Source organism: Idiotropiscis lumnitzeri, chromosome 13 (genome assembly GCF_059441095.1).
Source record: "Idiotropiscis lumnitzeri isolate Australia: NSW breed Sydney's pygmy pipehorse chromosome 13, RoL_Ilum_1.0, whole genome shotgun sequence".
In the NCBI taxonomy this organism is placed as follows: Eukaryota; Metazoa; Chordata; class Actinopteri; order Syngnathiformes; family Syngnathidae; genus Idiotropiscis; species Idiotropiscis lumnitzeri.
In genome coordinates this window covers 12,871,808-12,883,683 of record NC_142403.1, presented here as the reverse complement: position 1 = coordinate 12,883,683, position 11,876 = coordinate 12,871,808, and the positions used below count along the sequence as shown (strand labels likewise).

The window sequence follows — 11,876 nt, the reverse complement described above, 5'->3', positions numbered from 1 at the left end:
AAGTAAAATAATTATATTACATAAGTATTTTACATCTAGATGGATACATTCTGTTTTGTGTTTTTATTAATGTATATATCCATATATGTTAAATATAAATATCGTCTTTTCCAGAACAAAAGGCGTGTTACAAGAATAAATCTGTACTTTTTAATTCACTTTTTAAAATGACTTAAAAGTAACAGTCTAATATTATGACTATTTTAGCAAAATACAAACTTATTCTCAGAACATTACAACTTTTTTCTCTCTAAATAAAATATATGAATTTGTTATTCCATCCCAGCACTGGTGATAAAGTTTTTTTGACAAGTTAAGGAAAGGAAGTTCATATATTTGTTTTACAAATGTGGCGAGTAACAAAGTAAAAAAAATACTCTGGTACCGCAAAGAATAGATGCCTAAAAAAAAAAAAAGTACGGTAACGGAGTACCTGTTCATCGTTACTTCCCGCCGCTGCATTTTGGGCGAAGCGATGGCATAAAACCAACACACCCAACCCGGATTTCCGGAGCCACGAGGGCACCGATAATAGACAGTATATCGAACCAATAGGCAGTCTGCACTCTGCTCGTGACGTCACAAGGGGCGGGATATCCGCAGCGGTAAAGCTCTAGCTAATAACATGGCGAAGACTTACGACTACTTGTTCAAACTACTTTTAATCGGCGACTCCGGTGTGGGGAAGACGTGTGTGCTGTTCAGATTTTCGGAGGACGCCTTTAACTCGACGTTCATCTCCACCATAGGTGAGTACGTGTCCGACTGTGAGTGTGGCCGACAAAGTGGTCTGAGGAGCTGCCCATCCCGTCGATGCTAATTTGCTGCTAACTTTTTTGGAAGCCAGGAAGCAGCTCGCTAACGAGACTTTTTTTCTCCTCCGCCAATTTGAACTCGAACTTGAAAAGCCTCTGGAACGTAAAGTCACGCATTGTTCTCTCCCACCCCAAAAACGTGACATTAATGTGTTCTCCACATAACCATTTCCTGCCGAGTGGCTAAAGCTAACGGCTAGCTGTAATCATTTTTTTTTCTCCTCACGATCAGCTGAATGCTAAACCATACAGAGCGGAAGCTGTGCGCAACCCACAATGTATACCGTTATTCGACTTCTCTGTGATCAAACTCTACTTTTTTAGGTATTGACTTCAAGATCAGAACAATAGAATTAGACGGGAAGAAGATCAAGCTACAGATATGGTAAGATATGTCACACACTGTCTATCACATGCTGAGACTGCAAGCTCAGCCATTCAGCATCCGGAGTGTCATTTCATTTCACTCTTGGCTTTGTCGTTAGATGCATCGATGACGCGCTTTAACTCATCTCGATTGCATTGCCTCTGTACCAACATATCCACTGAGGATGCATGTACAGGTGCATCTCAATAATTATAAGTCAATTGTTAAAGTGACACTTATAACCACCCAATGGAAATATTTTTACAAAGGCCACTTTTTGTCTAATCTGTTTATTTAAAATAATTTCTAGTCACTTGCAATAGAAGCAAGGCTTCAAACGGGATGTTCAAATAGTCATTCAGTTTAGAGTGCCATCTGCAGGTTGCAACGCAGATAAAGTAGACTGGAAGAGTCACAGAAAGGCTTAGGGATGGGCATCCTTGCAAATGTTGATTGATGGGTCCAAAATAAGGTTGTGGATCGAGTTTCGTGGAACCTACTGCTAATGTGACCCAGGCTACCAAATTCCTCTACAAGGGAGCTTAGCCCATTAGTGTCAAATTAAAACCGAAACCTTTCGTGAATTATGCCATTCAGATCCTTGTGAGAATACACAAACATTCTACAGTTGGATGAAGTGATGTCAAAACATATCATCTTTCATATGATGCTAACAGCAAATGTCATGCCTGTTGTGCACTTCTTTCTCAAGCTAAAGGTGTTGTTACGTATTGTTCCCATGCAGGGATACAGCAGGCCAGGAGAGATTCAGGACCATCACAACTGCCTACTACAGAGGGGCCATGGTAGGATGTTCACCATACTACAAGGACTTTTTTTTTTTTTCAGTCGACACACATTATGATGGAAGTTGACGTTGGCTAGGTGGGACAGAACATATATGACAATCAGAAATCCCTTTATTGTCATTGTACTCAAGTGTGCAACGAGATTAGAGAGCTCCCCTCTCCAGTGCAATACAACAATAATAAAATATATAAATTAGATAAATAAGAGAATAGTTAGTGCAAGCGCACGGATGTGGCCTGAGTGAAGCCCGCTGAGGTATTTCATGCCAAAGATGAAATCCTTTCACTCGACCAGATGACCTTTGCACAACTTGGCAAAATGGGAACCCTGTCCTCGTTTGCTGTGTTTGCAAATAATTCGTGTCCAATGGAGTAATTCCAAGTTCTGCTTCCACTTTGATAGTGTGGGCTGGAAGATTGTTGGAAATCCATCACATTTTTTAACTTTCTTAATCTTATCTTACATTTACGCAAGTGTAACAAGAACTATACACTTGAACAGTAAACATTAAAAATAGTCAACGTGCACTTAACGTTAATGTGCAAGATGTTGGACGAGGCGGCGAGTCTCTTCACATCACCGTTGTTGTGTACGTTCCGTGTACCACTTTTGTTGCTATGCAATTGCCTTGACACAAAAAAAATTTCATTTCCTGCTCTCTGCCCATCTTGTGGTTGCAACACAAAACTAACAAATGAGCCCCAAAAAATCTTAAGACACTTTTGGAGTGGATCCTTTTGACTGTTCCTGGTGATTTATTTTTTTTCTGTTGTACAACTTTATTTTTTTGTTTGTTTTTTTCTTAAACTGAATGTAATGTTTTTATTTTTGTAACACTTACTACATCGACAAGCGTTCCGTTCTGTTGTCCAAACTAGTTTTATACAGCCACTGCCAAAAACCACTCAGAATTTCCAAGTCTGCTTTTGTACGTACTGAATGTCTTTGTTGTTCACTTCCGTTTGGTCTTGTGCGAACGCTACAGGGCATCATGCTCGTATACGACATCACCAACGAGAAGTCCTTTGACAACATCAAGAACTGGATACGAAACATAGAGGAGGTAAATGTTCCAAATGTCAATTCTATAATCTGCATATTTTTGGGGTGTAAAATGTGAGTCAGTCATTTTATTGGTCATCTTTGGTTTGCAACTGTTTAGAGGTTACCAACAGTACGCAGTGTTGTGGGGTAGGATTGTGCCATCACGCAGCACAGGAAAGCGCACTTATTGATCTTGTTCATTGAATTGTGTTTATGGCCTAGAAGGGTTTTTCATACAAATGCTGAAGTTATAACTTGATGGACTACAGCCCATTCTTGGACTGAGATTTCTTTAGCCTGACAACCTAATTAGGTTGATTTATTTTGCTTGAATCAAATCTCACTATTTTCATTTTTCTCGATGTACGTTCAAATTCTGGTTACATCACCACCGTATGAGCGGAAATCTGCCGTGAACCGAAGACCACGTGTCGTCTTTATTATTTTTTTTATTCACAACGTGATTTTCTTGTCACCAGCACGCCTCTGCAGACGTGGAGAGAATGGTCCTTGGCAACAAATGTGACGTCAATGACAAGCGACAGGTGTCAAAAGAAAGGGGAGAGAAGGTTTGTCTTGCATTTGTCATTAAGATGCACACAGGTGACCTTCATGAATCAGAATATTGTGGAAACTTAATTGAGAAGTTCATATTTGTCGTAATTTAGCTGCAAAGCCTCCATCTAAATAATTTTCATAAGCATTCTTTTTGCAACTCTTCAACTCACATCCCTTCAAGTAGTTTTTTGGCACCTTAATGCTGCGGGATTTGATACCACTAGATGGTGCCAAAGTCATACTTTTATAATACTTTTTTTGCTTGGCCTGAGCACACAGACGGTTAGCAAATAAAGGAAGATATGTGTTCAAAGGAAATCCCAAAATAGCCGCAAGACTAGACAAGATAATTTTTGTATGTCTACCTTTGTGTTTAGCTGGCTCTGGAGTACGGCATCAAGTTCATGGAGACCAGTGCGAAGGCCAACATCAACGTGGAGAACGTACGTTCACGCTACACAATTGCTAACATTGACCCCATCCTGGTGCTTTGAATGACGTTTAACCGCTCACGTGCAGGCCTTCTTATCCCTCGCCCGAGATATCAAAGCCAAGATGGACAAGAAGCTGGTGAGCTCACACATCTAGTAGCAGACAATAATAATTAGAATACATGGAAATTCGGGGCGATGTAGTTGAGCGCTTCATCTTGTTCTTGGTGATGCGTTTCAGGAGGGCAACAACCCCCAAGGCAGCAGTCAAGGAGTGAAGATCACAGAGCAGCCCAAGAAGAGCAGCTTCTTCCGCTGCTCGCTCCTGTGATCCGCCGTCGGCATCCACCGTCGATCGCCTTAACTTTTGTCCCCCCCCACCCCTCCACTGGACACAACTGGACAGAGCTCGGATCTTTCCTTTCAAACGTCTTAACCCGTCTTCCTTTCTGCTCAGCTGTCTTCTCCGCCCAGGGTGGCGCTTTCCCAACTCGTCTTCCTGTCACGCCTGTGAATTGAACTTCAGTGGCCTGTTACAAACGTGCTGAGGCCAATATGTTTTGTACGAGTGCTACCTACATAGATTTTATTGACTTTTAAAGAGCCCCACCCATAAGATGTTTTTTTTTTTTTTTTTTTTTATTTAACATCCCAACACAGCTTAAAGTATGAATTGAAGAACTTTTTTTTTTTTTTCTTTCGGTATACTTTCAATGGGTTTTCCCATTTCGGAAGCCAACTTTGTATTGTACATTCCCCATGTTCAGAGAAGTAAATCCTGCATCCCTTTTCACAGTTTGACCACAAAATTTAAATTTGCAAGCCAGGTCACCACTATTAGTTTCCCCTCCCCACCCAATGAAAGCGTATAACTCTTCATTTAAGCACGCGTGCTTATATTTACGTCCTGTCCACCGTTTTCCCTCTCTCAAGCTGAGACAATTTACTTTTGTGAACACTTGGCGGTGCTGTGTGATGTCATATGAGGCCGGTTGGGCATGACTCATTGACAAATGTTTATATTCATGGCACAAAGATGGCTGACGCTTCAATGTATGCACTTCCTCCCCCTCCTCACCCCTTCTCCCCTCCAGAGCGGTGTCAGAGCAGCACAAAGAAGGGGGACAAACGCAGTGACAATTTCAACGTTTTTTTTTTAAATGCATTCCTACTTCTTCCAGTTGCCGGTTTCCAATGGGGGATCACATACAGTACAAAACTGTTATGAGGGCCTTGGATCGGGGGCTGTGCTGTAGCAGTATTTATGGATCGAAAAAATAAAACAAACAAAACAGGACACAGCACCAAAATGACAAAGTGCCCTTTTATGTTCTTATGGATCATGCACTTTTTTCCCCCCCGTGTTCTTTGTGTACAAAAGACAAAATATCATTATCGGATCTGTCATTTCCTCACATTTGTTGACTATATTTGTTGCAAGTGCTAGTAGCTGAAAGTGAACCTATTCATGCACACAAAAAAAAAAAACACCCGAGCACTGAAATGCGTTGTATGAAAATGAAGATGGCCATTGTGTCGAGGCGTTTGTCCGCATTTCTCATTTTAGTGAATTTGAAATGTTTCCAGCAATGTGGACATGTATCCTTGTTCCGTCTTAGCGCAGCCATCTGAACTATGCATTCCGGGTGCGTATGAACCTCAAAAGAGCTTTATTTGAGAAACGTGCAGAGTATATTTGCGATTTTATTGTCTTGCTATCACTCCAAATTCATATTGTATGTGAAAATTGTTGGACTTTGGTTAAAATCACCTCAGTGATTCTCTACCTGTGGATTTAAATGTCAAATTTGCCTGATTAAAACACATTTTGAGCTTCAATTTGGGCGGTTCTAAAATATTTTCTAAATTGACATTTCATTGTGTGAGGAAGTCCTGACATCATTCAGAAATTGTAAATAAGATCTACAACGATTGTACTGTAGTTTCATAAATCGGATGGATCTGCACACCTTGTGTAGATACTCTTATGTGTACTTTGGATGATTTATTAAAAGATGGGATTGTAAGTGTTCCGTGTGTCTCGCTTGCAGTTTTCTTGTTGGAACATCTCATCTTTGTCTTTGTTTTGTTAGAACATAGAGCCGCGGTTGACACATGCAATTGAAATGAGCGACTCCAGTCGGTCACAGGCCTCCACCCAAATCATTTCAACGCAATTAGATACTGTAATCATTTCCAAGGTGTGTTCTTGTTCTTGTGGGAAAAATGACTCCAAGGCCTTTCATCACAACGTCAAGATGCATCCCAATTACTTGCAATATGACCTGATGCTTTATTCATCCCTCCTTCAAAAGAAAAAAGCAGATTGAAATATTGCATGTTTATGTCTACATCAGGCCTGGGCAAACTACGGCCCCGGGGCCACATGCAGCCCATTAAACGTTTTAATCGGCCCGCCGAACTTGAGAAAAATTAAATGAATAAACCTTGTTAATGTTTTATTTTCTAAAAACTGTAGTTTTTCAAAGACAAATATTTTTGTTGTAATGCTTTGGTTCACTTTCATTTCAAATTAAATGTATTTGTTTTTTCTCCGATGAGGTTACCAAAACACTCCATCCATCTGCTCCTGGTCCGGCCCCTCTGCCAAATTTCAGAACCCATTGTGGCCCACCAATCAAAAAGTTTGCCCACCCCTCGTCTACATGGTCCTCACATTTATTATTCTACACTTTCTCGTTAAATAAAAAAAAACATTTTGTGTATTTTACAATTTGGAATACCACGACGATTATCGTTGGACTCTTGTTTATTTCTTCCTATCATCTCGTAACAGGTGTCTTGATGAACGATGTCATTGTGCTGAGATCCTGCCGATAAACAGGTTCGCTCGGTCTTTGCAAAGCAGTTTTGCTTTCTCACACCCTTCACATTTGTGTTACATGTGCCGTCTATTTATACTGAAACCTATTGGCTCACGTCTGTTTATTAAAATACTCACAATCACAACCATTTGAAGGGAAAAAAAAACATGACCATGTGTTCAGAATGGAGATTGCCATAAAAGGGGAATTCTGGTGCTGGATGTCAGCATGACTGGCAGTACAACCTTTTCAAACTGGTTAGAAACTGGTAGAATATTTGTAATCAGTCAACTATCACGTGTCAACGATTGCGCCGACAAAGGCACTTAGAGTTAATGTCCCTCAAGGATACAATTTACGCTAATCATACCTTGTAGGACTCATTTATGGACATCAAGAAAAAATATGAATGTGAAATGTGTGTACTTCTAATCTTTATCCATTTTTCAAGTCGAATTCAATACTACCAGTACAGAATCATGATTTATCTGATAACATCCGAAAAACATAAAAGAAAAAAAAAGAAAACAAACTATGTCATAATCATCGGAAATGTTCATCGTTAAATGTGTTAGTGTGCGCAGATAGCTGCAGATGTTTTTTTTTTATTTTGTAAAGAAAAAAAAATCCCATTTAAATCGGTCAACATGCTTGCAAAAGACCTGGGCAGATTAGATTGACAGCACCATAAAGAGGCTGACGTCTGATTGGATGAAAAAACAATAATAATCCAAACTCTACACATTCTTACTTGAAGCAGTCAGATATGAGAATTGCTCCAAGATAAACAGAACTGACAGCTAGGAGCATCCATCCATCCATTTTCTGTACCGCTTCTCCTCATGAGGATCGCGGGGGGGCTGTTTGTATTTTTTCTCGTAGTTGTTTAAAAACCTTTTGTTGACAAAGATGGACAGACAGGACATTTATTTTCAAACGTCAATCTTGAAATGACGTCATTGTTCCGCATGATTCATTTGTGCCCCGCCCACTCCAGGACAGGTTTGTTCAGGTGTGCGAGCTGCATGGGACATCATTTTCGAACCAAACACTACACCAGTGAGGGTGAGTTGCTTTGTTTGCCTTGGCCTGATCTATTAATATTTCCAATTAAATCTGAAATGTAATGAAAAAGGATGACTTTAATTCGAATGTGGTCTCTTCCAGTTTTATATAGCTTTAGAGCCCAATATAGCTATATATTGGTATTTTTGGGGGGGGATGGGGGTTGAATATATGTTACGATAATCCAATTGTGGACTAACACTGTTTTTGTCACTCTACTCGTGCAGAATGACCGCTGCTTCATTTGACTCTGATTTCTTCACAGACACGATCAGTGAAGCCTTTCGCATTATGACCGAGCTGAGTCAGCTTTCCCAACCGCAGAATAATACCTTGTTTGTGGTTTCCCAACCCACTTGGATCCAAAATGGAGTCGTCCCCGAATGGTTCTACTGGAGAATAAGCAGGAAGTAAGTCACTGCGTGTACACTTCACATAATTCAAATTGACCTTAAAGCAGGGTTGGGCAAACTTTGTTGTTATTGGCCAGGTCATTAAAAAAAAGAATAATTTCATTTTAATCGTGAAATAACATTAAGTCACATTTCTATTTTATTAAATATTAAAAAGTGAAAAGTATATAAGGCCCACAAAAGATATTCAGTTATGAGAAAAATGTAAAAATGTGTGAAGTCTCTATTTTTAAAATGTAAAAAAAGAAAATGTGTTAAAAAGTTTAATGCGGGACAATATCACACTTTTTAATTTAAAATTCTAACTGAAATGAAAATGTGTCGTGTTTTTTTTATTGCAAAAAAAAATAAAACAATGTTAAGATATCTCTCACTACTTGACTACATTTCTCAAAATAAAAAGGAAACGTGAGAATGAGAACAGAAAAATTTAACGTTAATTAAAAAATAAAATGGAATTTGAATCAGCTCTCAGTATGATTCAGAACAGACACCACTCCAAACTACCACTATAATAATCAACATATTGTTAAGAACTACAATTTTGTTGTCGCATGATATAAAAGTAGAATCCTAAGAAAAGAAAAAAATATTGACTTCATTCAATTAAATTCAACCCAACATGTGATCTAATCATGTTTATAGACTTGATGAAGCAGCATGTGGCTCAGCATTTCCCAATTTTCCTCTTAAATTGGTTCCATCTAACCGTAAAGATTTTGTTGCTATCACGAGGCTGCTTCAGTTTCGCCTTTTTGCGTGTATTTGAATTTCTACAGGACAATATGTTACAAGAATTCAAACATACGATTTGCTTTCTTAAATGTGAATAGTACAAGAATCATACAACTATTGTATTATATCTTATTAGAAAGCACAAGACAGAATTTAATAATGTTTTGGTTTGTGACGAGACAAGTTTAACCCATCATGTTACGAAATATTTCAGTTTCAAACACGATCCCATCAGTCATCTCTGGATAGAAGATAGCCATCAGTATTCATCAAACCATTCTTGTCTGACCGGTCTGCAGTTGTTTACAGACTTCATTTCCTTTTTTCCCTCATAATCATCACTACCAGTGGTTCCCTGAACTTTAAACAGCTTCTGGATCCCCCCTGTGCTCAAGTCCCCATTTTGAAAACCACTGACTTGACTTTTTATATGAACGAGGCTCGACTTTACGTTTGTGTGCAGAGCAGCGGAAGATCTTCTGACGCCCAAACCTCCAGGTTCCTTCCTGATCAGAGTCAGCGAGAGCCGAGTTGGCTACACGCTCTCGTATCGGTGAGTTTTTGCAAAAAAAAAAATCCAGCTAAAATTCTAACTTGTTAGTGAGAATTGCATACTGGTTGTAAGCAAGTTTATCTTAAAATAAAAAATGGCATCATTCGTTCAGTGCATGAACTTGTTTTAGGGCATCACAGACAATCAGGTGTTTTTTTTTTTTTTTTTAGGCTAGCTGCAGTATGTATGCAAGAAATCTTGCGAAATAAAAGTTTCCCTCTAATGTGTTGAAATGAAGTGAATTATTCCTAATTTCCATGACCGACAAGCTTTTGTAGTGTTGTCACACAAAGTCTCACAGTCTTTTGTTTTCCCTCCCCCGCCTCAGTGCTGATGGCCGCTTCAGACATTTCATGATTGACGCCAAGGACGACGGCTCTTGCGCCATTGTCGGTGAGAGATGGCGCCACCCCAGTTTGCAACAACTGGTGGACTTTCACCGAAAGGTCCCCATCGCCGCCCACAACGAACTGCTGATTTTTTCTTGTGGACAGGTGAGGACTCCATGAACAGTCACTTGCGATGTTCTAGAAGTCTTTTTCCAAGCATGGGTGTCTATTCAAATTTCCAAAATCAATTCGATGCATGAATTTATTTTATTTTATTTTTTATAACTGTGACCTTAGACAAGGTTGAGTTTAATTTCACAGTGGTTGGGCGGGCAGGCACATCAGAGACAAAAATATTTGCTCACAAACCAATCTGAATCTGAAACGTGTTACTAGGCAGATTTGATAGAATCAGTTGCGTGCTATGATACTTTGGTATCCACTGTTGACGCTTTTGTTTATTTATTCTTCCTATTTAATCGACATCAGGCCCCAAATGCCGGGAACAAATACAGCGGCGACAGTTCTGTGCAATCCAGCAAGAGTCAAATCAAATCAGTCGAAAATCAAGATTCTCCAAATAACGATGAGAACGGCAGCCATACACGTCCAGTCATGGTAAGAATCTTTTGACCATCACCTGCACTTCGGTTGTCCGTCAAATAACTACATTTCTGTCTTTTTTTATTCCTAATCCAAAGCCTGTTCCAAAGACCAGGAAACGATACATCACTGACATCACTCTGCCCGTCAAACCTCTCGAAAGTCCTTCCACAAATGCGCTCACAGATCCCAAAACAGAGGCGGCCCCCGCTCCCAAATTTGACGATGAGACGAACACTAAGAGAAATGCGCCTCTCGAGACTGACGAGCAGCAGGAGATGACTTGGGACCAGCTGTTCGACGCTGTGCTCTCCGCTTACAATGATGAGGGCGAGAGCCTACCGCCAGAGTACTCACCGCCTCCTCCTTTTGCGCCCGGTTACCAAGCGTCAGAAGCGTGAAGGAGGCAACGCACCAACAGGACAACACTTTACTGGATTGGAGATTAGCCTCTAAGAGGCAAAACCCTACTAATGTGAATGCACAATCCATCCTTGCATCCATTTTGCTTACCAACAAGTTTCAGTGTGATTATGAATACTACTAGTTGTACGTGGGCTCCCTCTAGTGGTACTTTCACGAATCACTCCTTAAGAACATCCATCCTTTACCAGAGCCGCTTATCCTCAGTTATGTTGTATTTAAGTTTTATGTTCAATGTGCTTGAATTTATTCCTTAGTAGCTTTTTGTTTAGAATCACATATTTAGGTAATTTTTTATTTAAATTTGATGTGATAAACATTCTAGTTGAATACATATTTTGCTTAATGTTCAAACTTTGCATAATGTTTGTGGCCTACAATGACATTGAACCTTTAGAATTAATGTCATTGTGTTGCTGCGCTCCGAGCTGACTTTGGGAAGGGTAGATGACATCCCGGATTGGTTGCCATTCAATTGCTGAGCACCTGTAAAGGCAAACAACCATTGACACTCACACCGATGGACAGTTTCGAATCTTCAATGAGACTAACATTCATGTTTTGGAATGTGGGAGGAAGGTAGAGTACCTGTACAAAAATCAAAAACAACCACGGGGACAACATCCAATTTAAATGAAACATGCGCAGAATTCGAACCCAGAACTTTGTTTTTACTAAGGCTGTCCAGCCAAAGGTTGAAATGCTTGAAGTAATATTGTGCTTCCGTTGGACTACTTTATTTGTCACAATAAAATGGTGCAACATAATGAACAATTTCAAATGAGTTTTTCTTTGTCTTTTTAAAACTTTGTTTCTACGCACACCCACAAAAATGAAGGGCTGCCAATGCTCCAGGTAGAACCACCAAAAATATCTCATTAAAGTAAAATTGGGATTTTCTAGGA

General features: G+C 39.7%; 2 protein-coding genes across 2 annotated transcripts; both read left to right on the top strand.

Annotated features, from left to right (window-relative positions):
- Window positions 1–553: 553 nt before the first annotated feature.
- On the top strand, window positions 554–5,177 carry LOC148324431 (ras-related protein Rab-8A). Its single transcript, XM_088313118.1, has 8 exons — window positions 554–749; window positions 1,140–1,200; window positions 1,928–1,988; window positions 2,978–3,055; window positions 3,516–3,605; window positions 3,972–4,037; window positions 4,114–4,164; window positions 4,267–5,177. Exons 1-8 carry the CDS (start codon window positions 626–628, stop codon window positions 4,354–4,356), a joined length of 621 nt encoding a protein of 206 aa, XP_088169244.1. The 5' UTR covers window positions 554–625; the 3' UTR covers window positions 4,357–5,177.
- Window positions 5,178–7,762: 2,585 nt separating this feature from the next.
- hsh2d (hematopoietic SH2 domain containing) lies at window positions 7,763–11,738 on the top strand. The gene is made up of 6 exons (XM_088312244.1): window positions 7,763–7,915; window positions 8,181–8,325; window positions 9,527–9,616; window positions 9,945–10,110; window positions 10,435–10,563; window positions 10,647–11,738. The coding sequence occupies exons 1-6, from the start codon at window positions 7,801–7,803 to the stop codon at window positions 10,947–10,949; spliced, it is 948 nt and encodes a 315-aa protein (XP_088168370.1). The 5' UTR covers window positions 7,763–7,800; the 3' UTR covers window positions 10,950–11,738.
- Window positions 11,739–11,876: the final 138 nt, after the last annotated feature.

Coding starts and splice junctions, on each gene's coding strand:
- LOC148324431 (XM_088313118.1), top strand. CDS start 626: ATGGCGAAGACTTACGACTACTTGTTCAAACTACTTTTAATCGGCGAC. Junction 750..1,139: donor GACGTTCATCTCCACCATAG/GTGAGTACGTGT, acceptor CTACTTTTTTAG/GTATTGACTTCAAGATCAGA. Junction 1,201..1,927: donor AAGATCAAGCTACAGATATG/GTAAGATATGTC, acceptor GTTCCCATGCAG/GGATACAGCAGGCCAGGAGA.
- hsh2d (XM_088312244.1), top strand. CDS start 7,801: ATGACGTCATTGTTCCGCATGATTCATTTGTGCCCCGCCCACTCCAGG. Junction 10,111..10,434: donor TGATTTTTTCTTGTGGACAG/GTGAGGACTCCA, acceptor AATCGACATCAG/GCCCCAAATGCCGGGAACAA. Junction 10,564..10,646: donor GCCATACACGTCCAGTCATG/GTAAGAATCTTT, acceptor CCTAATCCAAAG/CCTGTTCCAAAGACCAGGAA.